The sequence below is a fragment of the Morus notabilis genome, unplaced genomic scaffold, assembly GCF_000414095.1.
Source record: "Morus notabilis unplaced genomic scaffold, ASM41409v2 Scaffold384, whole genome shotgun sequence".
NCBI classification, from domain to species: domain Eukaryota; kingdom Viridiplantae; phylum Streptophyta; class Magnoliopsida; order Rosales; family Moraceae; genus Morus; species Morus notabilis.
In genome coordinates, this window is record NW_010387635.1 from 639,373 (window position 1) to 666,188 (window position 26,816).

Below are 26,816 nucleotides of genomic sequence, written 5' to 3' on the forward strand. Positions count from 1 at the left end.
CTAGGGATGACTACATTGTGAGGCGGAGCAGCGGAGTTGGGGAGTGTTTTTTCCGTTCCCATCCGTTCTTTCCAAGCCACGTTCATCCCCGCTAAGGGATAGGTGGGGACCAAGGGATTTTCCATGATGGGCATTTCTCTTACCCATCTTAATTCGTATAGTAATATTTATTGTCGACGAAAATTTCAATGATAATGAAAAAGTAGGTCAAAATTCATCTTAAATTTGACCCAAATTTAATGATTCCATATAACAAATTAAATTCCACCAAAATATATATGTACCTATATAACAAATAAAGATTCAGATTAAAAATAAATATATATTTTTAAAAAAAATAACATTTATATGTATTTTTAAATATGTATATTAAACGAAGGTGAGGCATGAAGTGTTTTTCTCATTCTCATCTTCATTCCCGACTATTGTTCTTCATCTTTACCCTACTCGGGATTGGTCCTTAATTCTTATATTATGGGGAATACCGTCATTCCTAACCTCAACATTGCCGGTTTAATGTATCTAACTTCTTGTGTTGTTGATTATTTTTAGCCAAAAAAGCATACAATTGTTTCCTTTAGGTTACCAAAATTTAATCTTGATATAGGTTCTCATGCGGAAAAAAAAAAAAAAAAAAAAAAAAAAAAAAAAAAAAGGGGGGGGGGGACAGAGAGAGAGAGAGAGGGAATAGATGCATAAAAAATGAGTTGACACTGAGAAGTAAAGTTGCTACATTGTCTATTGAAGTTAGTAAAATCAGATATCACTCCTTAGAGAAGTAATTTCTGTGTCAGGAATGAGTTATAGGCCATCCCACTACAAATTTGGTGATCAATAGGGTCATTCTCATCCACCCAATTTAGCATATAAGGCTAATAATAACCCATAAAAACAACATCCAATCTAAAACCTAAAACACCCCCCCCACAAAGCACAAAATAAAATAAAAGCAAACAGTTATGGTGGATTTTGGTCGGTTCAAACTTGAAGTGGCCCAAACACATGAAAAAGGGAAGGTCATAGATTTGGCAAAAGTGGGTTTTGTTTTGTTTTGTTTTAGTTTCTAAGGTATGATGTCAATAGAAGGAAGAAAAAAAATTGTTTTGTTCCGTTTGCACATTCGGTGTTGCCTTCTGCTGGTCTCTACAGTTTTGGGGAAAAGTCCTATCTTTACACAGACTACACAATAACCAGTTCATTCATTGCCTTGAAATATGTGCTTGTTTCGGTTCTATAGAACAAAACCAACGGTTACACATTCATTGCACACCGTTAATACCAATGGGTCCAAAATATATATATATATATATACACATATAAAATATTAATAAGTGGTGTACACAAATGCACATTATTAAAAGAATCAGAATCTTGATTTTTTGAGGTTTTTTTTTTTTTTTTTTTTTTTCTGTGTTCCTCTAGGAAAACTCGATGATGGAAAGGTTTGATGATGATGGGTCTCGATCAAGTGTGTTAAATTTTTTTTTAAAGAAATTAAAACAAAAAAAGAAAAAAAAAAACCCCATAAGAGATGTGTCATCCCTCTTTATAGCTCCTAGCTGAGTGTAGTAATGTGTGTACCCGTTTATAGACTCGTAACATGGAAAGTGACATCTTTGGGTTATTTCCTTTGAGTTAACTAGAGGTGAAAAGTTCAGGAGCTTGAATTGAATTCAGTCTGAATGAAAATTTTGGGTGCGATCAGTCTAGTCTTAAATGGTAGACGGTCTAATTTTAAAGTCTAAGAGCCCGTTTAATCGGAGGATTCGTTCTCTGATTCGAATCATGGTTCATGGTTCGTTACAGTATTTTTTCTCATAAAAAACACACGTAAATAAAAAATAATTCTAATCTCATATCCATGAACCAAACAGGCTCAAAAAATTTAAGGTCGGTCTGACCCGTTTTAAAATTTTATAATCTATTTTTAAAAAAACTTTTAGAAAAACTATAAGCATTTGAGCCAGATGGAGTCAGCCCGACTAATCTTTTGAGCTCGAAACCTTAGTTCGACTTGGCCAGGGGGTAATGGTTGGGCGGAGTCAAGCCCGATCTTACAGTGAGGGCTTCAGGCCGATTTATTTGGCCTGACTTAAATTTACTGTTCTAGGTTAAACATATTACGAAAATAGTAGAAAATAGACCAATATGAAAAGTTTAAGGAAGTATACAGGCCAACTTTTAGTTATAGAAATTAATATGCCATAACTTGTCAAGTTATGGTTCATAACCAGATAAGTTATGAACAAATTTGTCAAGTTATGGTTCATAGCCAGATAAGTTATGGACAAAAACTGTGATTTATGGACAATAACTTATCAAGTTATGGTTCATAACCAGACAAGTTATGGACGAAAACAGTAATTTGACATATTTATTAACTTATGTAAACTATTGGTCTATTAATTTTAATTCATCTCAAGTTTTGGCCTATATTCCTCTTTCTCCCAACATATTATTCTCTTATTTCTTCTTACCAAAATAACCTCCGGAATTTTAAAGAAAATTGCATTTTCTCTCATATTGGTAAAAATCGTTGTTTTAGCCACTGATTATGATTGGAAGCTATTCTGTGCCATGTATTGTATATTTTAAGAGATATTTACATTTTTATATATTGTGTTTTAGGTTTATTTAAATGTATACCTATATACGAATCTATACTTTATTTCAGTCAATAATTAATTTTAACATTTAAAATGACAAAAGTATCCCAAAAAAATTTAAAACACACAAAATCCATTTCAAATGTATTTTGTATATTTTTTTGAAGTCAAAACTGTAAGTTTAAGGTTTTTTAGTTTTTTTATTTTTTATTTAAGGGTATTTTAGGTATTTTCAAGGTTAAAATCATGGGGTGGTCGTGGAAAAGTATAACTTTGAATATTAAATCTAATTTGAAAGTATACATTTAATGAGATTAAAAATTAAATGTATAATTTTTTAATAAATTTAAAACACTATATAAAAAGGTCGATATCCTTATTTTTAATGTGGACACTCACGATTTAAATTATTAAAAAATTAATTCAACGATTAAAAGAGTAAACTGTACTGATAAAAAATAATAATTCATACTGTAAAAGTCCCTAAAATGGTATTATTTCCTCATTTGTAACAAAAATACCTATTATTCCCTTATCAAAATCGAGTGGATCAGATTACAATCAAACATGCATGTTCCTTGCAAAAAAAGGGAAATAGAGTGACCCTTTAAACCTTTTTCTAAAAATTATTAAGGAGATGTTTATTTTCTATATTCATTTTTGATTTTGGAAGTATGATTAATGATTTTTTACAATAATTTTTTTCATAAAAAATATATATAAAATAAGAATAATTTTAAATTTATAAACTAAATAAACAGATGAAATATGGGGTTATTTTGCTGCCTTGTTTAGTTAATTCTTTTTTCTTTTTATGGGATGGGAATTAGGATTTTGAGGAAGAAGTAAAGAGGAGAGAGAGAAAGGGACATGGATGGAAGCAAGGAAACAGCAGTGATTTGAGTCACTATTCTATTAAAAATATAAATATAAATAAAAACATAAAAAACAAAAACAGTGATCGAGTCGCTACAAAACAAAAGAGTGTGGTGGGACCCACTAGAGGAAGAGGGAGGGGGCTTATTTTTTCAGGGGGTGGGGGCTAAATAGTGTGTTTTGTAATTGTACAATGATAAAAATAAAAAATAAAAAATAAAAAAATAGAAAAAAAAATGATGTGAAAGAGTTTGGGACAGAGTAATACAGTGTGACAGCTGTCATAGCTTAAAGACTAGACTTCTGCCTTAAAAAAAAAAAAAAGAAAAAGAAAACTGTGATCTATTTCTCAATGATCAATCTTTCCTCTCTTGACCAACCACGCACGCTCACTTTCAGTTTCAAGGATATTATACTATTTTGCTTCCTTTTTCTTTTTCTTTTTTCTTTCTTCTATTTGAGTATTTGTGTAATAGAGCCTTATAAATAGGGTTCGTTTAATTTAGTTAAAATTATTAGAACCGGTAATATGGGTACGATACGATTCAAAAATAATATAAATTTTATAGATTAAGGTTGAGAAAAAATAAGTTCGGGTCAAAATTGAGTCGACTTGAAATTGACACAAAAAATACGGGTCAATTTTGAGTTGGACCCGCCTAACCCGAACACGACACGAAACTCGTAAAAAATTAAAAAATACATATATTTTTCATTTCATATTTTAAATTTTATTATGAACTTGTGATATCATGATAGGTATACTCAAAATATTATACTATTATTTGCTTAATTTCAATGAATGTTATTGTAATTTAGTGTGTTATGAATTTTAAGTTATTTCTAATATGTAAAAAAGTAAATAAAAGTATACAATTTTCGTGTCAATTTCAGATTTACGGGTCAATTTCGTGTCACGGGTCATTTTCAGGTCGTGTCGTGTCAACTCGTAAAGTGGTCGTGTCGTGTTCGTGTTGCGGTTTTTAAAAAATTTCGTGTCACGGGTCGTGTTCGGGTTGATTGCAAATTAAAAAAAATGATCAAAACACGACACGTGACACGAATTGCTACCCCTAAAAATTATATTCAGGGCCTGTTCACTTCGCTGATTTGAGTTTGTAATTCGAGTTGAAATGTGATTTTATATGAGAGCTTTTTACTGTAGTAAAAAAATTAGATGTGACTGTTTCTGAAAATTTTTTACTGTAACAAAACTCAAATTCTAAACTCGAACTGATGAAGTGAACGGGCCTCAGATTAAAGTAGGCACAAAAAATATAACAAATAGAAGTAATTAAGTGTATATGCTGTTATAGAAGTAATTAAGCATATATTGCTTGCTTAAAGGAAACCAAATAACAAATAGTTGATTGTCCACAGTTTATGACCTATGGCTATCGCTTTCAACGATATTGTATAATTTGCTCCTTTTATGTGCTATTTTGTTTGTTTTGTTACCGAATTTGTTGTCATTAGTGGCCAAAAAAAAAAAAAAAACTATCCTTCTAATTGGTTTTTCTTCTTCCAAACCTTTTAGTAAGTATATATTTAAATATCTTATTACATGTTTGAGATAACCAACTATCTCGATTAGTATTTAGCACGTTGGTGAGTTTTTTTAATGTATCGAGTCTTGAGTTCAAGTTATAAGGGATGTAGTGCTGAAACTTTAGACGGACCGTCTGCGACCACTGAAAATTTTAAATTTTTACCCGATGACCGAACCCGTACGAACATGAATTTTCGGGCTGCCCAACTCAACCCGAGCAAGACTTTGGACGGACTTCAGACAAATTTTAACTATCCGATCCCGATCAGGCAGCCCGAAACCGCCCGAGATGTCTGACCTAATTTTTTATATAGTTATATACTATTATATATATTATATATAATTTTATTTATTAATCGTTAATGGGTAATTAAAAAAAAAGACACGCTTGGGACTCCTTTGTTATGTTCTAATGAGAAAATTGAATTTTTTTTTGTTTTTTTTTTGTTTTTTGCCCCGGTTACAAGACTGAGAAATGTAAGTGGGCAATTGATCCCTCATACCCGGGGCATAGATTAGGTTGGGAATATGGATGAGACAGTCAAACAATACGAAAGAAAACGCATGGAATCTCGAACCAATAATAGGATTCACTTCTCTCAACTTTTTTAGTACTATGTTCTTGTTCATCCTGTGTGGAAACTTTTTCTCTTCATCTTTTTTGGTTTTTGTTTTATTGTCGTTGTTACCTTTCTAAATCATATGCTGCAAGGATCTAAAATGATGAACATAGATAAGATATCCTTCCACGATAGAGAGAAGAAAGGAAAAAAAAAATCATGAATTACTGATAATTATATATTTTTCAGTTATTAGATATATATTAAAAATTATTTATTTTATATAATTTTTTAATCTAATCTCATCTGACTAGCCTACGAGAAAATGTCCTAAAAAATAATGAATAATATCCAAACTTGACTCTTTTGTTTCTGTATGAATGCATATACATATCTAAGATATATATGTGGAAAATTCAATGGTCTGTTCGTTCTTGAACTATAAATATTGTATCTTTTTGAAAAGGTAAGAATTGTAATATAACATTTAGGGAGATAGAGGGAAATATGTTAAGGCCCCGTTCATTTCGCTGATTCGAGTTTAAAATTCAAGTTTTGCTACAGTAAAAAGTTCTCACAAACAGTCACATCTAACTTTTTTGCTACAGTAAAAAGTTCTCACATAAAATCACATCTCAACTCGAATTAACGAACTAAACGGGCCCAAAACTTGAGATGAATTAAAATTAATAGGCCAATAGTTTACATAAGTTAATAAATATGCCAAATTATTTTTGTCCACAACTTGTCTGGTTATGAATCATAACTTGACAAGTTATTGTCCATAAATCACGGTTTTTGTCCATAACTTGTTTTGCTATGAACCATAACTTAACAAGTTTGTCCATAACTTATCTGGTTATGAACCATAACTTGACAAGTTATGATTTATTAATTTCTATAACTAAAAGTTGGCCTATATACTACTTCCTTAAGCTTTTCATATTGGCATATTTTATACTATTTTCGTAACATTTAATTCGTCAGACCGAAGATTTTTGGTGTTACGTCTTTTTGATATTAAGAATTAAGTTCGAATAAATATTATGACACACTTCTCTATTTTATATATTACAAGAGAAGTATGATCTTCTAAAAACGAGTATATACAGACCCTAATTTACACATATGTGTACAAAGTCTTAGGTTCGGCAACCTAATCAATCTGATACTTGTAATATATTTCTCTACAAATATATGTTATAACATCACTAGTACTTTCATGTAATATCATTTTACTTACAGCCGTTCACTTTGCTGATTCGAGTTTGTAATTCAAGTTGAGATGTGATTTTATGTGAAAACTTTTTACTATAGTAAAAAAGTTAGATGTGACTATTTCTGAGAACTTTTTACTGTAGCAAAACTCAAATTCTAAACTCGAATCGGTGAAGTGAACGAGACCTTAAGCGTAACATTCAACCAACGTTGTAAGTGTTAGGTTACATTTATGGAGTGTTACACGAATGTACGTACAATATTATAATAGATAATGAAAAATGTTACAAGTGGTTGTTTAGGGCTCATTTAGTTAACTGATTTAAGTTTTTAATTCAAGTTAAGATTAATTTTATGTAAAAAAATTTTATTGTAATAAAAAAATTTAAACGTGACTGTTTAAAAAGTTTTTCACTGTAACAAAACTCAAATCAGTGAAATAAATAAGATCTTGGTCTGAATTGTCTTGAATAATTAAGACATTTACTGTGCGTTTAATTGATAGATTTATGTCATAGTTCGAATCATAATTTGTGATTCATTATAATATTTTCTCTCATAAAAAATACACATAAATGAAAAATAATTTTAAATCATATAATATTCTATTATATTCTGAGAGAAAGAGATAAATGGGTGAAAATTATTGACCAAGGGAAATCATTGAAGAGCTCGAGATTAGATGGAGAGAGAGAGTACCAAAAGGGTGGACACTGAAGGGAATTGATTGTTTCTAAGAAAGATATGGGGGTTCCTAAGACCCTAGCAGCCAATTATCCCATGAACAATAAGACCCTAGCAGCAAAATGTTTTCAATCTCAGGATTTAAGTGAGATTTTCCCCACCATTTCATTTTCATTTGCAAATGAAAGCGAGAGAGAGAGAGAGAGAGAATCTCAAGTTTGCAGAAAACAGACGCATCCTTTAGTGGCGGCATACCCTCCTCCTTAACACATACTCTAGACTCTATATATACATCCATCTTTTTTCTCTCTCTCTCTCTCTGCATCTTACATGATATTATTAGTTGGAATTTAGACAGTTTATTTTACTCATTATAGTTAAAATTTTTCATAAAATGTTATATTTAATATTTTTTATTATAGTAAAATTTTTTTATATAAAATTATATTTTAATTTTAATTAAAAACTTAAATATGTAAATATAGATCCCGTTCTTTTGATTGATTCGAGTTTAGAATTCGAGTTTTGTTACAGTAAAAAATTTTAAAAAATAGTCATATTTAATTTTTTTATTACAATAAAAACTTTTACATAATATTATATTTTAACTCAAATTAAAAATTCGAATTAACGAATTGAATGACGGAACGATTCAATAAAATCTGTCCTGGGTTTTTTTTTTAAATTTTAAAATTTTGTTTTTAATTTGGCAAAATTTTTCTGCGTTGATACAAGTGGATCAGTGTCATTTCACTTCATTCTGATAAATATGGGTGTGTCTGCATTTGTGCGCATAGTACTAGCACAAAAATTCACAGCCACAAGGTGGGGCATGCAGTCAATAATTTTTTTTTTTTTTTAAAGATTAGACCGTACGGTTCACACATATCTATCTGATATGCAAAAGTTTCTAAGTGGTATTTGGGTGTCCCCTTCTTCTTATATCCGCTAACACCATCCCCTGCTTCCTTGGTTTTGTCCTTCAAAATCTGTCATCACTCATCATCACACTCCGCTCCCAATATTCCCTTTCGCTGTTTCTTTTTCTTTGAATGATTGACACAGTAACATTGGAGGAAAAATGTTAAGATACACTCTCACTAACTAACGGTGCTAAACATCACTACTAATAAAAAATATATTTAATCTTATGATGCGGGACGTAAATTTTAAAGAACGTTTATTTTCTATATTCGTTCTTGATTCTGAATCATGATTTATGATTCTCTACAGTGTTTTTGTTCACAAAAAATACACGTAAAATGAGAATTATTCTGAATTATGATTCTAAATATATAAACTAAACGTGACCTTATTATTGAGTGATGTTGAACGCTATCGATATTCTATAACGTTGTATGTAATTCGGAGCTTGACGCACTAATAAAAAATGTCTTGTAATATGAGTTCTATAAGTATTTTCTCATTGCTCCACATGAGATCTAATTTACAATAGGATGCCAAAAAAATAGCAGTAAAACTCAAATCCATCATATCACGCGTGCATGCAATTGTTAAGTTCTCCATAACTCATACTTAAGCATACACAAACTGAGTTAAATTTCATAAAAAGTATTCATGCAAAATTGGTTTCTGACATAGCTCACAAGTATACTAAAAAGAGAGTTTTTCTAATAGAATAAAAAAAAATGAATTATATGTAGTTTTTTACATTTTAACAATCAAATTTAAATTAAAAATTATATATTTTACATATTCTTTTAATTAAATTTAACAGTTATAAATTAACCTAATTATAAAAAAGCTTACCGGTGAAAATATATATTTTTTAAAGTACTTTTTGGCCATAATTCATAAGTCCCGTGTATTGGATTTGCAAGTGCTTTCTGTCATGTGCCCATGATCGTTAAACTCAGTCCTTACGGCACAATGTAACTTCTTCAAAGGTATATGGGACCCAACTATCTACTTTTTATTATACAATTTTTTACCGCATATATATATACACACACACACATCACATATGTATTGTTGCATCACTAAATAGCAAATAACACAAATGCTCCTTCAACAGTAAGTCATTAATTGGCCGTTGACGCAAGCAATCATGCTCTCACTCTCTACTTCTCCCTATATATAATCCTAATATATATATATATATATATATATCTTTCTCACCTACCCTTCTATATAAACAGTTCAAACCCCACATCTCCTCTCTCTCTCTCTCTCTCTATATCTCAAATGTTGTCATCATCCTCCGGCAGTGAAGAAATCACCAACAGTAGTAGTAGTACTACTACTTCCAACACAACCAAAAAAACAAAATCCGACTATTCATCTTCCTCTCCAAAATCATCATTCTCTTCCATCCCAAGAACCATGGAAGAAGTTTGGAAGGACATCAATCTCTCTTCTCTCGGCCATGACAACATGATCATCTCTTCTGATCAGCCAAACGCAAACCCTAGCACTACTTTTCCTCCACCTCCTCCTCATCACCACCCCATCAGAAATATCCACCATCAAAACAACTTCCAAGACTTTTTAGCAAGACCCTTTTGTAATAATGACCTAAACTTGCCCAACAAATCCATGGTGGTCTCATCAATGGCTTCTCCTCCTCCTCCTCCTCCTCCTTCTCTTCACCATTCAGCCACTGCCTTGAGCTTGAACTCTGGCCCGGAGTTCCGGTTCATGGATAACCCACTTCATCCTCATCATCGTCATCATAATCATAACCATAATCATCATGATCAGCTTATGAGTAGGCCCACTAGTGCAAACACAAACCCCATGAATATGATGATCAACTCCAATAGTAATGTGTCTTCTCGTTTCATTAACAACAACAACAACAATCTTTTTGACTCATCACCACTTTCTTTTGGGAAGAGATTTCCATCATGTGATAACAGTATTAGTGGTGGTGGATCAGGAGATAGGAGGCACAAGAGAATGGTCAAGAACCGGGAATCTGCTGCTCGATCAAGGGCTAGAAAGCAGGAAAGAAATATTTTATCTTTACTAATTTTTGTGATTTTTTTTTTAAAATTATTGTAAAGCTGTATATGTGTTAGTGGTGATTTGGGGTTAATGGGGTTTTTGTTTTATTTTATTTTTATTTTCTTTACTTTTCTGATGAATGCTACTGATCTTTTTGTCCTCAAAAGTCTTTTTATTGTCTTTGTTGCTATTGGGTCCGTACAGGCATATACAAATGAGTTGGAGCTTGAAGCTGACCGCTTGAAGGAAGAGAATCAAAGACTCAGAAAACAACTAGAACAGGTAAAAAAAAAAAAAAAAAAAAAACTTGGGCTTTAAACATTTTACTATTTTCATTAATCCAGATTAATTTCACCAGAGTTTTTTTTTTTTTTAACCTTTTCTTAATGTTTGGTTACATTTCACTATTTTGCATGAAGATTAATTCCTTCTTCATTAGAGTTTTTTTTTTTTTTTAACCTTTTCTTAATGTTTGGTTACATTTCCCTATTTTGCATGAAGATTAATTCCTTCTTCATTAGAGTTTTTTTTTTTTTTTAACCTTTTCTTAATGTTTGGTTACATTTCCCTATTTTGCATGAAGATTAATTCCTTCTTCATTAGAGTTTTTTTTTTTTTTTTTTTTTTTTTTTTTTTTGGAATGATGAATGATTCAGGTTTGCCAAGCAGCTGCCGCTCAACTTCCCAAAAAGCACAGCCTCCAAAGAACGTCAACGGCTCCATTTTAAGCATAATAATCTCACTGACTTTTTTTTCATTTTAGATTTTAGATTTTAGATTGTTACTTACCTAGCTGACTCCCCCCCTTTTCTTTCTTTTGAGTTTCAAGAAAAGGAATTGATGGGGAATTTCTGCCTTATGTGTAGGATATTTATATACATATATATAGTAACGTTTTATATATTTTATATTTTATTTATGTTAACATGTGTAGTGGTTTTAAGGATTGGAACAAAACCACTATTGCTACTGCCAATGCCTTGTGTATGAAAAAGAAATTGTTTCCTTTGTAACTCCTATGAGGCTGGAACTTAATTTGGTGGGCCTCTTTTTGTTTGTTTTATTTGGCTTCTTCTTTCCTATGACTTCATTCTTAATAATTTTATATTTTTATATTTTTGCCCTTTTTTGCTTTTCTCAACTTTTCACCCTATCCTCTTGTAACGACACACTTGTTGAGAGTGAGTAGGAGTTTTTTTATTTTTATTTTTATTTTTTTTGGTAAAATAAATAAATAAAAGAGAAAAAGATTAATACAAGACACTTTTTCTTTGGTACTTACTGGCCATCACTTTCCAACATCTCTTATCTCTTATCCTCCCCTAGTCAGGTCATAACGCAGATTCTTTCACAAACCACCTTTTTTGTTTTTTCTTTGCCCCTTGTAATGGCACCCCATTGATGCTTTCTCTTTTGTCTGGTATCATATAAGGCTTTGACAAATTTATGTTTTTTCTTTTTCCCCTTTTATTTTCTTGCTTTGTTATGATTGTACTAATGGAATTTTACTAGTTTTTATGGAACCCCTCTTCATCACTTGGTCCAACTACATGTCTAAAGAATTGGATACCCTTCTGCCTTGCACACATGGAAAGTAGTTTTCAATCAAAAGTTTGGTGATTGAGTTAAAACATTTTAGCCAAGTAATGCGAGGCTTAGAGGATGTTTATTTTTCATATTTATCGTTCTTGATTTTGAATTACGATTTATAATTTTTTACAGTAATTTTATCTTATAAAAATACATGTAAAGCGAGAATAGTTTTAAATTATAGTTCTAAATATATGAACTAAACGTTCACTTAATTCACAGCATTGATGTTGAGACTTTTTTGGTAATTTTTATTGTGCAATTTTAACGATTAGGATTGTAAATTTTATGTTACATCTTTGGTACCAATGTAAGGAATTTGGAGAATGTTATATAAGTGGATTTATATTGAAAACCTATTTTTTTTAAGTGGGCATGTGTTTGTGGGGAAAAAAAAGATTGAAAAATAAGCGTTTTAGCCTATCAAAATTTGACGCATAGGTTAACTTAACGAGTGAATTGTGCGTTTTAGGGAGTAGGCTTTGGGTTCTCTTTTTTTCTTTTTTATTTTTTGGCTCATAGCAGATGTATAGATGCCCGGTAGGGTCATAATAATAGAGCAATTCATGTGGAGATTTCAATTTTCCATTAATTTTATTTTATTTTTTGATAATATTTTGGCCTCCAAACTTTCAATATGCCATTCATTATATACCCAAATCACATCATGTTCAAGTTTCCTCATCTTTGGACGGTGATTGTGGAACTGATGATGGTTTTTTTTTTATTCTTTTTATCTTTTTTTTTTTTTTTCCTAATTCTAATGCCCTCTAGTTGCTAGTCTACCTTGAGCCAAGCTAGGTGCTTTCCCTTTGTGGAAGATAAAACTTGCTTTCAAATTTAACAAAATGAAATGATTCGTTGATGTTTGGTTCATAGATTTAAAATTATGATTCAGAATCATTTTTAATTTATGTGTATTTTTTGTGAGAGAAAATACTATAGTGAATCACGAACTATGATTCAAATCATGACACGAATAAACCAACCAAACGTAAATATTAAATATTGGAATGCTGGTGTGGGTTTGAGTTGGAGAGGCTTATTGGGGGGGCATTTGACCTTTTTCAGGGCACTTGGTTGGGGATGTGTAGGGTCATTCTTGTCCAAAATTGAATCTTCTTTAACTAACACTAAAACTAGTCAAGACGACATTTCATTTCAGTTTTATCTCTCCCACCATTCTTTACTACTTTTATCCTGTCCATCACAACAATGACCTTCTCATATTAACAAGATCTTGGTACTTAAAAGATACAAGTAAAAATACTATATAATATATGTACAAACATGTATAACACATACTTTCATATAGTACCATTATCAAATCCATCACAACAAAAAGACATGCTCTAGCAAGGCACAAGAGCAATACTAGAAATATATGTACATATACATATATTGTACATATATCTGTACATGCTCATATTAGCAAAGAGGACATGAAGATGTTCATGTTGTTGGGGTTTTTTCTTTTAATAAATTTTTAATTATTTTTTTTAATAGGTTTTGCTAGTGAGAGACACCATAATCGTTCGGGAAAGTTTGTAGGGCCAATCCCTCCTAAGTGATGAATTAGAAGCCATGACTCTTAGTACATCCGAATAGTTGTGTCAAATGTCGACCTATTTGGGGCCGAACGAATCATAACTAGCTAGATACAAATTGCATTGGTTTGTGGGCAAAGAAATCACACACACACACACACACACACACACACATATATATATATATATATATATATATATATAATAGATACAAAGGACAGTGGAATGCAGCATGTAAAAAGCCGCTCATTTTGGATCCAAAATGGTGTCGCACAGTGGTGCTTAATTCTCCTTTTTGGTATCCCATCTTCTTACCATTATTCCCTCTACAAATAGGTGCTTGGTGTCACACCTTTTCTTGTCTTTTTTTTTTCCCGCCTCTCTTATAGCCCTAGACAAGTCTTTTACTGGGTTTTAATTCCATTCATATATATCAATTTTTGATAGGTTGAAAAAAATTAGGGTCCAAGTATCAGCTTACGAAGAGTAAGTTTTAAGTAGGAAGCAGGTTATATAAGATTTTTTTCCGTGATTTAAGTAGTTTGTTTTCTGTAAGGGCCACTTGAAGGGCATACATTAGAAGATTATGAGCAAAACTGATAACAAAGATACCTAAATTATCAAGAGAAAATGACAGATTCTACATTTTTAAGTACCCGACTTTCTAAAAGTACCATACAATTTGATTAGTTCTAATCAAAAGGTAGAGGTATATGGGTTAATGTTAAGGGGTAGAAATAAAAGATGGCTCGATTTCAAGATATATTTTTAAAAATTGCACACATATCAACCATTTCAATTCTCGTTCTAATTGGGACACATATTGACTTGCTCCTAGGAGACCCAGATGGACACTCCACTTGCTATTTTATGCCAAAGGGGCTAAGAGCCATTGTCAGTGGTGTTTCCATTTGGTTGTTTTCTTTTTCTTTGGTTAGTGTCTTGACAATTATTGCATGCAAAGGAGAGAATTGGGGCAATGAAGATTGTTGGTCTTTTTTTGGGCTTAAACCTATATATGGCACACCTAGACCTAAGCTAGACTCGACCGAACAAGTTTCACTATTGCCCTACAAAATGAGAGAAAAAAACTCCAACCAAAAACATTGAGATAACTTTTTCTTCTTCCACTTACAAGACCTTATCTGAATCAAGGGTGGCTGAGAGTAAAGATTTTTTATTTTTTTATTTTTATTTTTTTGTGATTCCTTTTTGACCAATACCAAAGGGTATACATGTAGTACACAAAATACAAGAAAAATAATTGGAATCCAAGCTATTCTAGGGTTGCTTGGTTTCCAATGAATCCTCCACCTTTTTTTTTTTTTTTTTTTGCATGCCTAACTTTTAAAAATATTTTTTTTTCCCTTTAAAACACACACACAGAGGATAAGGGAAAATGGTTGTGAGAATATGGTTTCAATTCATGTACAGTTTTCATAAGATTGAAAATGAAAAGTAGAAAAAAGTTGATTAGTAAAGCTCACAAACAACTTATGTATTAGAAGCCAGCTGCATGAAAAGAAGAAAAGTAGATGACCATCTCTTCAGTCAATACTTCTCCTTCATAGCACTTGTCTTCTTCCATCGAAAACCGGCAAATGGGACAGGTTTTCTTGCATAAACTGAACCATCTCTCAACACAATCTTTGTGAAACTTGTGCTGGCAAGGAAGAAGACTAGTTTCTTCTCCTTCCTCCTCCAACGTCGACAAACAAACGCAACAAAACTCGCCCTCCGCGCCTGTGCTCGATTCTGCGGCTGACTCATCAAGCCCCTCTTCGAGTTTTAGCTCAACATTCGGTTCAATCACCTCCCAGGAAGCAGGAGCTTCCTTGAGTCTTGGTTGCCCTTTTAGGCTTATAAAGTTACAAATAACGGAGAGAAACTTGTTAAGGACCATTTGGATTGAATGCCGATTAGCATTCTTATTAGGTCTTTAATAATACAGAGTTTTGGTTTAAGAGACTAGTTTTGATAGCAATAGGTGAATTTGTTATTTTATGCATTTGCTTGAGTAAGAAGAGAGAGCATATTGAAGCTTTCCCAACATTCAGTGGTTACACCTAAACAGGAGTGTTACTTTGGACCTTATTTTCCTTATTAATAAATCAGACAGAGAGTATAAACTTACAAATTAATCCCATCAAACAATTATTTTCATCCTTGCTTAGTCATTAGTCAAAATTCTGACCCAACTATGATGGTAAAAGTCTACCCATATAATTAGTGAAACCTTTCTGCCGCAATGTGATTTTTCTTGTTTGTCAACAATCAACATTGGATAGGACCAAGAATCCATGGCACTGAAAATGTTAGGAATCTGGTTAAACATGGACAGATTTTCTCGGCAACAAGAATAAGAATTATGTGGTAGGGTACTACAAAATCATATATGCACCACATAATTTTTAACTGTCTAACCACGTTAGATCAGAATCATATTAAATTAAAAAAGTGTGACAATTTAATGAAACTTAAGAAAAATCTGACGGCTCAAAACTGTATGCTTCTGATAAAGTATTTTTTCCGTATCCTACCAACTCCAACAAGAATCAGCATCTAAACCAAGCAATCCTTAAAATGTTCATGAACAAGCCTCTTCGAGGTCCTAACCGGTAGGTACATTGCATAACTGATGTTGAAATTCCTTGCCTATATGAAACTCAAGATAGCAACAGCCAAAAAAAAAAAAAAAAATCTTCCAAAGCTTGTTGGTGAATTGTGATGCGGTGAATTGTGATGCGGAGACGTTTGTTTCCTATATTCGTCATTGATTCTGAATCATAATTCATGGTTCTTTACAGTGTTTTTTCTCACAAAAAATACACGTAACACGAGAATGATTTTAAATCATAATTCTGAATACATAAACCAAACGTCACTACGTCTACACTCTTAAGTACCAGATATCCTAATCAATTCCAAAACAAAGAAGCTGGTAGAGCCCGTTTCCACCCAAAGTTACCCCAGCAGAAAAGATCAATTTCAATTCATTTCTTAGGGTCCTTCTACGGTAAGGTCTCCTACCAACAGTGCACATTTCTAAACATTAAACTTTATTAAAATCACATCAAAGTACAAAAAAAAAAAAAAAAAAAAAAAAAAAAAAAAAAAGGAAAGGACAATTTCTGATATAAGATCTGATAGGTAAAATACAAAGACCTACCTGCATTTCATTTTTTCAAGTCCTATCTTAGAAATCTCCTTCATACCAGAAACCCATCTATGAACTTAACAAATTGCTAAATAGAACTAGTTAGCAACCTGACAGGCATAATTCTTTCTGTAATATACATCCATGAGAATTTATATAGTGAGACATGAATTTATCAATAGTAAGACTAATGAAGGTCATGTTAAGGGGAGTCAAATCACTGTTATGTTACATTATTTCACATGGGCATTGGGCAAACAACACAAATTGGATATATAATTGTCAGAAAGTGATACACTTGGAGAAAATTTGGACAAATTCCAACATGGGTATTTCCCTAATGATGCAAAAACATCTGAAATTTACACAATTCATCCTCAGGAACTGCCTCTTCTTTATGACTCACTCTTCAGAGATCATTCTGGGTATCTTCAAGTTTTTGGGTGTCTTCAAGTTTTAGTATTTTTCCATCATTTGGAACTAAACAAGGGATCCCATCTTTTATCTATCAAAAACACAAGAAAGAGAAAATGATCACAGAAATGAATCCATATCAAACATATTAGAAGGCAGCTTATATGGTGCAAAATAGTTATTACCATAACTTTTTCAATCCAATGAACTAGATTGTGGTCATAAAAAGAAAATTTTTGCACTTAAAAATATATTATTAGCAAAACAAGTAGCAAATTTTCACAATCCCAATTCCAATCCCGAATCCAAAAACTAAAACATATATGAATTCTCTGATTAATACATATACACCAAAAAGGTTCAGATTTTAATCAATCCCAAATACAAAAACTAAAACATATATTAATTCTCTGATCCATACATAATTCAGACTTTAATCAAATGGAAACTCACAGGAAAGGATACACCAACGGCGTCGCTTATGAGAGAATTGGTTTCCTCACACAATCTAGAACCAAATGTGAACAGAACAACATGATATTAAAAAAAAAAAAAAAAAACAGAAATAAAGATGAGAAATTTATTGGTGAAAAGAAAAAAGAAAAGAAAAAAACCTCAAGGGTTGTTTGGAAAGTGGGCAGACGAGTATCTGAGAGAGGGTCTTGTTGATGAGGCCATTTCCTGCTTCCTTCATAAGCGTTCTGCTTAGTCTCACCATTTTTGTATATTTTTTTTCTTTTTTCTTTTTGAAGCTGAGACCTACATAAATAACCTTTTCTTCAGTTCTGTTTCTGCTACAAAGTCCATGCCTTGCGATGAAATTCACTTAAGTTCATTTAGCCAATGAACGCACCGTTTTAGGCATAATGCTAAAAACACCTTTATTGAGTGAGCGTCGTCGTTTAGTTGGCAAAAACATTGTCGTTTCTATGCAACATCCATTGCCCATGGATCATTCGCCTCCATGGTGAGAAGCTATCTGGTTCTGGAGATGAAACGAGAATCAATCTCTCTCTCTCTCTCTCCTCTCTTTCTCTCTCTAATGTGAAGCTCTAATGGCCATTATCTCCGACACAACAATCAAAACCAAAACCACTTTCCAAATGAATGGCAACAAGAATCTGTTTCCCCAAACTCCTCTTCCGCTTCAAAAATCCTTCCTTTCTCTCTCCACATTCACACCCTCCTAAACCCACTTTTCCTTCTCACCCATTTTCCTCTTCCTCTTCTTCTTCTCGGCCGTGTCCATGGTTTCCGCTTCTCGACGCTTCGCAAACCTTAATTCAGGTACGCCAAGTCCACGCCAACATGCTCACTTCGGGCATTTTCACCTCCTTTTGGGCGAGAAAATTCCTCAAGTTTTACTCCGATTTCGGCCATGTCGATTACACAATTTTGATCTTCAGATACATAGATTTTCCGGGTGCTTTCTGTGTTAACACGGTTTTGAGGGCTTATTCGGTGGGTTTTGATTCCAATCAAGCTCTGATTTTTTACTTTGAATCGCTCAGAAACGGATTTTCTCCGAATAGTTACACTTTTGTGACGGTTTTGGGGTGTTGTGCGAAGTTGGGAAGTTTGGAATCTGGGGAAATGTGCCGTGGACAAGCGATTAAGAATGGGGTTGATTCTGCTCTTCAAATTCAGAACTCTTTGATTCACATGTACGGATGTTGTGGGAATGTTGGACTTGCCAGGAAGGTGTTAGATGAAATGTCTGAACGAGATTTGGTGTCTTGGAATTCGCTTCTTGATGTATATGTGAGAGTTGGTCGTGTGGATGTTGCTCATAGAATGTTTGATAAAATGCCAGAGAGAAATGTGGCGTCGTGGAATATAATCGCCAGGGGGTATTTGAATGGCGGGGTTCCCGGGTGCGTTTTGAAGCTGGTTAGGGAAATGGGGAAGTTGGGATTGAGAGGTGACGGTACAACAGTGGTGAATGCGATCACTGCTTGCGCTCGAGCGAGTAGACTGAAGGAAGGAAGATCTGTTCATGGTTCTCTGATCAGGACCGGTTTGGAATCGAGTGTGTTTATCGATACGGCTTTGATAGATATGTATAGTAAATGTCATAGAGTGGGGGTGGCTTGTACAGTGTTCGACAACATGGTGGAGAAGAATTTAGTTTCTTGGAATGCAATGATCTTGGGGCATTGCATTCATGGCGATCCGTTAGCCGGGATTAGGCTATACAATGAAATGGTGGGTATAAAAAGTTCCAAAAATGAAGAAAGCGACAATTGTGAAATTCTAAGGCCTAATGAAGATGGAGGAGGGAAACTTCGTCCTGATGAAGTTACATTTATCGGTGTTCTTTGTGCCTGTGCTCGTGCTAGACTCTTACCCGAAGGCAAAGATTACTTCAGGGAAATGACTAATGTTTTCGGGATAAAGCCCAACTTTGCACATTATTGGTGCATGAGTAATATTTTTGCTAGTGTGGGGCTTATTCAGGAAGCTGAGGAAACCATCAGGAACATTCCAGAAAATCTTGTGGACGTATCGTCTGATTCGTTCATTTGGGCTGATTTGCTTAGCTCGAGTCGCTTCCAAGGGGATGTTTCTCCGGCAGAAGACATTGCGGTGTCTCTGATTAAGATCGAACCTCAGAAGCTTTCCTACTACAGATTGTTGTTGAATGTGTATGCTTCGGCCGGTAGATGGGAAGACGTTGCCAGGGTGAAAGAGATGGTGAAGGAAAAAGTAGTGGGAAGAATGCCCGGGTGCAATCTTGTAGATTTGAACGAGATTGTCCACAATTTAAAAGTGGGGAACCATTGGCAAGAGCCCAATATTGCTTTGGCTGATTTAGCTCAGAAGTTAAGGTCGTCTGGATAGTTAAACAAAGCAGCAGTTTTAGTTGGCTAATAGTCGATTTTTGCTTACCTAACTTCTCTGCGACTTGGACATACTAGTATTTACATTACTTCATGTGAGAGCTTCTTCCGAGTCGAGCAGGACAATTTACGGCTTTTTTAGTTGGTACGTAAGAGTTGGGATTTGAGTTGTTGTCCCTAGAATTACTCTTTCCAAAAGCATTCTTAAAATATTGCAACGAACGGCAAAGGATGAAGAAAAGGAAACTCTGTTCTTTGTTGTCAAAGCCAAGAGTCCAAGAATGCAGAGAAATTTTTGGATTACGGATGTGAGCTCTGTGGAGTTCAATATAGCCCCTGCTCCAGACCATAAATCTTATTAAATTTTGGATTCGTGTAGTTCATTTTTTTAGTACCCAAGTTGTGTTATTGACTTGTTTGATGGGTGATTCATTTATATAGTCGATTGTTTCAGCAAGTTCCAACTCGATTAGAGAATAAAGTTCCATCAAGCTGAACTGATTACAGAAAGTCATTGTGCTCTTCATTAAAATAACTAGTGATCTAATAATACAGTTCCTTTATTTTTTAAAATGTTTATTTTATTGCACTGGGGGAGAAGAATTTCCTGTATCCATGCCGACAGTACAATATACTTACAAGCTTGAACGTTGAAAATACAAAATGTAACCATACACTTGCGAGAATCTTAAATCTTTCAGCATTGGTGTCGCAAATTACATTGAAAATACATACATAAATACATATATACATAAATACATGAATACATACATACATACGTACATTTGGGGGTCGATGATATCCCACTATTTACCCAAATTGTCTATCTAGACTTTGACAAAAATTTAGACTTGACTCTTTTTGTCAAAGTCGGTCTGGAATTCAAGAGAGTGACAATTTTGGTGCATTTTGTAATAGAAAAAAGAAATCTGCTATGAAAAGCTTATTTAGCTTATTTAGCCTAATTCGGTTTCCATTAATCATTCTCGATCATCTTTCAACCGAGTCTTGTATTGTAGCCTACCTTTCGCAAAAGAGGTCATGCGCATACAGACATTCAGATTATCTGTTCATGGCGCTTTAAAAAATTTTACATAAAACGTCTACTGTAAAAGGCTTTGTATAAAAATGTCTATAATTACACAATACTGCAGAAATATCCACTTATACTTAATACAGAATATATTATACCTGATTTGCCCTTATAATTTATTTTGAGCATGTTTTCTATAATAATATTAGGATATTTTTCTGATTATTTTAGAAATTTGACTTTCCTTTATTTTTTTTCCTTCAATACCAACAGATCAGCACAAGAGATTGATTCTATTTTTTTGGTGCATATTCAATTTTGTTGATGATTTTGTTAAACAATTTTTGTTTATTTTGGTTCTTATTTTTTATACCCTGCCTTTTTGATCTGTCATTTTTAAAAAACTTGATGGAGCTGATGGTAGGTTTGTTGTGAATTGTCATATTTATTCTTGTTTGTAATGATATCATTATTATAGTAATGAAACACCTTTCTTTACAAGTCTGTATTTTAATTATTTTAAATTTCTTGCAACCTTTTATGTTCAGTTAGTTTTATAATAATATCTCTGTTAAAATAATGAAATGCTTGTTGTTGAATACATTTTCGTATTGCTTATGCATTATAAGTTTTATTTCATATTGATATTATCATTATTCTAATGAAAATGCACATTTATGTGTACATTATCGTGTTTATTTTATATTTTCTTATGATATTTATTTTGATAATAAAAATTAATTTACCACATTTTTATCTTTCATATTTTAAGAACTCGTCGGAGATGTTGCTATTTTTGTGCAAACTATCAAATTCATTCTTGTTTGTAATGATAGCATCATTACAATAATAAAACATCTTTCTTTATGAGTTCATGTCTCGTGTATTATTATTATATCAAACTTTTATATTCAGTCAGTTTCATAATGATATGCCTGTTAAAATAATGAAAATGCTTATTCTTGATTACATTTTCTTGTTTTTATGGTTTACATGTTCTATTTCATAGTGAATTATCAATATGCTAATGAAAATGCATATTCATTTACACGTTATCGTGTTTCTTCCATATTTACAAATTGAGTAGTCCCTATTTTTGGTGATTTTAGGTTTTTCATGAAACTCTTTTTTTTTCATTTTTTTTAATTATGGGATTTTTTTTATTGTTTAAGAAACTCTCCTTTTATTTATTTAGGTAGCTTTCATTAATGTAATATTCACATTTCATTTGACTTTTGTATTCAAAATCAAATTATGATTTTATTTTGAAAATTTTCTTAATTTGACATTTCATTTTTTTTTCCTTTTCATTATATAAGAATATAAACATTTTTATATGTATGTTAGTGGACAGTTTTATAAATAAATATAAATTCAGGGCGTTTATAATAGACGTTTATGTAAATAACCCTCCCCTCGATTTAAAGCACTGTGCAGCCTGTCTACAACTCTATTCAGGTGAGGCTGTAGATAGCACCCAACGTCTCCTTATGTGTTACTCACCCAGTCAGGACTTCCTCAGATTGTACGTATTGAGAACATATTTGTGCCATGAATTATATCCAGGTACCATAAAACAAACCCAATTTTTAATAGACGTTTATATGATTTCTCCTAATTTATGTGTAATTTTATTTTGTTTCCATTTTTTTGTAATTTTCTATTTTTATTGTTTGTTTCTCTATTCGACAGGCAACCTTTGAACACTATAAATAGAGAGGTTAGTTTAGAGCTTTGGATATTCAATTTTTTATCGTCTTGCTGTCAGTCTCATATTTTCTCTCTAGTACTTGTGAGAATGTTTTGCAAGATAGGTTAGAGTTTTCTTAGTGAGGTTAGAGATGAACTTCTGTTGAGTGACCCAATTCGGGATTTTGATTTATTGTGCTGTAAAGTTCAACATCTGAATGAATTAAATCTCATCTATTTTTCTATTACTTTTCAAAATATTGTGTGCCAATTTTTATATAAGTTCAGTCACGCTTTTCTTATGTAATTCTGTCATGCATTGTTTTGTTATTCAAATTATTTTGCAAATTATCTTTTACTGCAATATTGTCAGATTGATATATTGTCGATTTTAGATAACTTGTAATAATAATATTTTCGGAGTCAACATAGAGATTTAATTTATTTGGTTCTTTTTGTGTGTGAATCAAAATTGAAATTGGTGAACGAAACATTAGAGATTCTCGACACCTTACCGTTTTTACTATTGAATTTTCTTCATACAAATTTCCTCCTTTCTATTTTATTTGCAACAAAATCTCAAAAACGCTTATTTTTCTTTAATTCACTTTTCTCTAAGGCTCTTATTATGTTAGTCATTCTTGTTATTTTGTTATCTCTCTGTGGATACGACCGCCTTTCTGTGTTACAATTGACCGCTTGTGAACATCACTTTTGGATGTTAATCAAATTTTGGCACCGTTGCCGGGGAGATACTACTAACAAGAGTGATCAGTAGATTTTAAGCCAAAGAGGTAAGTACATTTTTTATTTTATTTTATTTGTTTCTTTTTCTTGATCTGCGTAATCTGTTTCTTTTCTTTGTCTTTTATTTTATACTTTTAGTTTGTTAGCGTTTTCTCTTTATTAAAATTTGATTTTCAAAAAAGAAAAAAAAAAAAGGGAAGTTGGCTGCAAGTTAACGTGTCTTTATTAACTTTGTTAATCTAATAGTTGCTACATTTTTTTTTTCTTTTATCGTCCCTTTTAGTATTGCAAGTTAACGTGTTTTCTTCTTTTTAGTATTGCTTACCTTTTCATTTTTTTTTTTATTTTCCGTAGTTTAGGTTGCTGAAAAAAAAAATCTCATTGTTAATTTTATTTTCCCTTTTAGTTTTAAAATTGATTGTGAATTGATTTTGTAATCTTTTATTTTTTTCTTTTATAAATTAGGATTTTATTTTATTTTCTCATTTGTATATTTTATATTGTTGCCTAATTTAATTTTTTCTTTTATAGTTTCATTAATTCTTAGGATTATAAGTAGGATTGTAATTAATTGACTATTCTTAATCTCGGAATTTCATAATTTGGTAGATTTAGGCTTTTTACTTTAGAAATAGTTTCCATTAATTAGATTACATTTCATAATTTCCTCCATAAAATTTAATAATTGATTTTGAGAATAATTGTGTGGTTACGTGGAAAGTATAATTTGAGGGAGTTCTGTCTAGGAAAGTTAGTGCTTAAGCGGGCCTCGCCCCACTAATCTTTCCTGGGAACGTTGCTCTGTCTAGGAGACTATTCATTGAGCCAAGAGCTATAGTCTTTCCTGGGAGCACTCTCGGTGGTTATGATTTACGTTGCTATATAATTATTTTCTTTTATTTTGATTAAAAATTTAAAAATAAAATAAAAAAAATATTAAAAAAAGGGCCGCTTAGGGTGAATGCATTGGTATAGAGACGAACTAGGGAGATTTGCTCAACGTCCAGATGTAGAAACCCCTAGTGAAATTCTATCCGACTCGTCTTCTACGTCTCCGTCTTCACACTCGTCGTTGGAATTCGCATTTTAAAATCTATTTGCAATGGCACAACACGAGGAAGTTCAGCAGAGGACGTTGCAAGATTACCTGTACCCAACGCGTATGGCCACCCTATCTTGCATCATGTTCCCACCGAATGCACCACCCACGGATTTCAAGCCGGGCATGATTGCACTTCTCCCAACCTTTCATGGGTTAGAGAACGAGAACCCCTATGTACACATCCGGGAGTTTGAAGAGGTGGTGGCCACCTTTCACAGTCGTGCTGAGGCCACAAATACCGTCAAATTGAATTTTTTCCCTTTCTCTCTGAAGGACAAGGCCAAAAGCTGGTTGTATTCTCTTAGGCCCAAGTCTATTGGTACGTGGGAAGAAATGACGACGACATTCTTCAACAAGTATTTCCCACACCATAAGACTAACAATTTGAAACGACAGATCTCGAATTTCGCTCAGAAGGAAAATGAAACTCTCTATCAAGCTTGAGAGCGTTTTAAGGATCTGTTAAATCTGTGTCTCCACTATGGATATGAAAGTTGGCGCCTCGTAAGCTATTTCTACGATGGACTCACAATCCGAGAGCGCCAATTTGTTGAGATGATGTGCAATGGAGATTTTCTCCAGAATGATCCTGACGAAGCTATCGAGTACCTGAACGAGTTAGCTGAGAAAGCTCATACTTGGATTGGACCGAGTGCTACTGAGAGCACCAGTAGGTCCCGACCAGTTGGAGTTTATCAATTAAGGGAAGAGGACAGCTTCAAGGCCCAAGTTGAAGCTTTCACGAAGCAAATTGAGGCCCTAAAAAGTAAAGATAGTAAAGGACCCCACATGGTGGTAAGGACAGAGGCACAGGAGCCCTATTTTGTTTGTGGTGGAATGGGCCATCTGGCTCAAGATTGTCTCACTTTTGGTGAAATGAGAGGGGTATACGAGGAGCAGTGCAATGTATTGGGCACATACAATAAGCCTTATGGACCTTTCTCAAACATTTATAATGATAGCTGGAAACACCACCCAAACTTCAGTTGGAGAGATCCAAACCAACATGCACAATCATCTGGAGGGCAATGGAAATCAGAGCAACAATCTCAACCACTAAGGACATATTTTGTGCCTCAGAATAACATGCAGCCGAAAGGAAATTCTCTAGATGATACCCTAAAAGCTTTTATGGATGCGCAAAATAAGACGAATCAAAGAGTTGATTCAATGCTCACGATGTTGGTTGCCGAATCGAATCCGGCTGCGGAGGGAAGAGGCGGATCGTGTATAACAAAAATTTTCATAAAACTTTTGAGATACTCTATAGATTATATTAATTTATGCACAAATAAATTAATCTCATTAATTCATTTATTAAGAACTCAATCAGGAAAAATACCTGGAAGCCGACTAAGATGATAACTTGAGTTCTTTGACCACGAACAGTCCTTGCTCCAATCTTTGTGTTTAGAAAACCAATGTCTTCCACGTCAATTCCTAGAATCCACGAAGACGTGTGTGTGGACACACATGAGACAAAACGGGTTACAATAAACACTCGAATTTCCACAAACACCAATGCATGCACGATGTGGAATTTTTTGGAGAAAAATTTTTCCTTCTCTCTATTAGGGAATTTCGACCACCTCTAAAATTAGGGCAAAAATTAATTTCGAAAATTATCTCAAAAATTGTCACAAAAAATTGTGTCCACAATTTTCTATTATTCTCTTATTTATAGAGTAGAAGTCAAACTTCTAGAAGGAATCAAATCTCTATCTCCAATTTGAATTTCGAAACAAAATCTCCTCTATCCCTTATCACTTAGTGTGGCCGGCCAAGATAGGGATTCTCATCCCTGTGTGGCGCCAATATCAGATAGGGAAGGAAGAGAAAATCATCCTTTATCCTGTAGTCCAATTTTGACTCAAATTTAAATTCCAATTTAAGTCAAACTTAAATTAATTTGAATTCTAAATTGAACAACTTATCAAATAAGTTTAAGTGGATAAATCTAGATGTGTTCAAATTTAAATTTAAATAATCACATTATTTAAATAATAATTAATTCTCAATTAATTATTTTTGAGTATTTAATTTTAGAATTCTGTAATTCTAAAATTCCCATTTTCCTCTTTGTGTCTGGCAGAATTACTAGGACGACGCGGGGACTAATGGACCTATAATCCTGAGCTCTAATAAAATTAATAATTAATTAAACACTTTAATTAATTAATTAATTCTATTAATTCCAATAGTTACTCCACTATAAACTTGGAATTGCACTCTCAAAA

General features: G+C 32.9%; 4 protein-coding genes and 1 non-coding gene across 6 annotated transcripts in view; 3 read left to right on the forward strand and 2 right to left on the reverse strand.

Moving 5' to 3' along the window:
• The first annotated feature begins 9,641 nt into the window (after positions 1-9,641).
• On the forward strand, positions 9,642-11,430 carry LOC21409281 (protein FD). 2 transcript variants are annotated; one of them, XM_024177107.1, is made up of 4 exons: positions 9,642-10,275; positions 10,393-10,460; positions 10,665-10,742; positions 11,117-11,430. In XM_024177107.1, the coding sequence occupies exons 1-4, from the start codon at positions 9,699-9,701 to the stop codon at positions 11,186-11,188; spliced, it is 795 nt and encodes a 264-aa protein (XP_024032875.1). In that variant the 5' UTR covers positions 9,642-9,698; the 3' UTR covers positions 11,189-11,430. The 2 variants fall into 2 exon arrangements, with proteins under 2 accessions (XP_024032875.1, XP_024032874.1); XM_024177106.1 differs by having other exon boundaries at positions 9,642-10,460.
• Positions 11,431-17,003: 5,573 nt separating this feature from the next.
• On the reverse strand, positions 17,004-17,977 carry LOC112095328 (UPF0434 protein PSPA7_2181). Its single transcript, XM_024177111.1, has 3 exons — positions 17,783-17,977; positions 17,622-17,676; positions 17,004-17,259 (listed from the first exon to the last, which is right to left on the reverse strand). The coding sequence occupies exons 1-3, from the start codon at positions 17,884-17,886 to the stop codon at positions 17,164-17,166; spliced, it is 255 nt and encodes an 84-aa protein (XP_024032879.1). The 5' UTR covers positions 17,887-17,977; the 3' UTR covers positions 17,004-17,163.
• Positions 17,978-18,151: 174 nt separating this feature from the next.
• Positions 18,152-20,512, forward strand: LOC21409283 (pentatricopeptide repeat-containing protein At3g51320). Its single transcript, XM_010115004.2, has one exon. It carries the CDS (start codon positions 18,276-18,278, stop codon positions 20,007-20,009), a length of 1,734 nt encoding a protein of 577 aa, XP_010113306.1. The 5' UTR covers positions 18,152-18,275; the 3' UTR covers positions 20,010-20,512.
• A 4,067-nt stretch (positions 20,513-24,579) lies between these two features.
• Positions 24,580-26,816, forward strand: part of LOC112095322 — a 4,430-nt gene continuing 2,193 nt past the window's right edge. Inside the window, exons 1-2 of the mRNA XM_024177043.1 lie at positions 24,580-24,935; positions 25,074-25,764. Of these exons, the coding sequence (XP_024032811.1) occupies positions 24,580-24,935; positions 25,074-25,764 (1,047 nt within the window). The remainder of the gene's footprint in view (positions 24,936-25,073; positions 25,765-26,816) is intronic.
• On the reverse strand, positions 24,961-25,067 carry LOC112095331. Its single transcript, XR_002903782.1, has one exon. It is a non-coding gene; the product is annotated as a small nucleolar RNA R71 (small nucleolar RNA).

Bases quoted from the DNA above. Each gene is read 5' to 3' on its own strand.
- LOC21409281 (XM_024177106.1), top strand. From the start codon at position 9,699: ATGTTGTCATCATCCTCCGGCAGTGAAGAAATCACCAACAGTAGTAGT. The intron at 10,461-10,664 runs GAAAGAAATATT...GGGTCCGTACAG, and splicing joins GATCAAGGGCTAGAAAGCAG to GCATATACAAATGAGTTGGA. The intron at 10,743-11,116 runs GTAAAAAAAAAA...TGAATGATTCAG, and splicing joins TCAGAAAACAACTAGAACAG to GTTTGCCAAGCAGCTGCCGC.
- LOC112095328 (XM_024177111.1), bottom strand. From the start codon at position 17,886: ATGGTGAGACTAAGCAGAACGCTTATGAAGGAAGCAGGAAATGGCCTC. The intron at 17,677-17,782 runs GTTTTTTTCTTT...ATTTGGTTCTAG, and splicing joins CTTTCCAAACAACCCTTGAG to ATTGTGTGAGGAAACCAATT. The intron at 17,260-17,621 runs GTGAGTTTCCAT...TGTTTTTGATAG, and splicing joins CCGTTGGTGTATCCTTTCCT to ATAAAAGATGGGATCCCTTG.
- LOC21409283 (XM_010115004.2), top strand. From the start codon at position 18,276: ATGGCAACAAGAATCTGTTTCCCCAAACTCCTCTTCCGCTTCAAAAAT.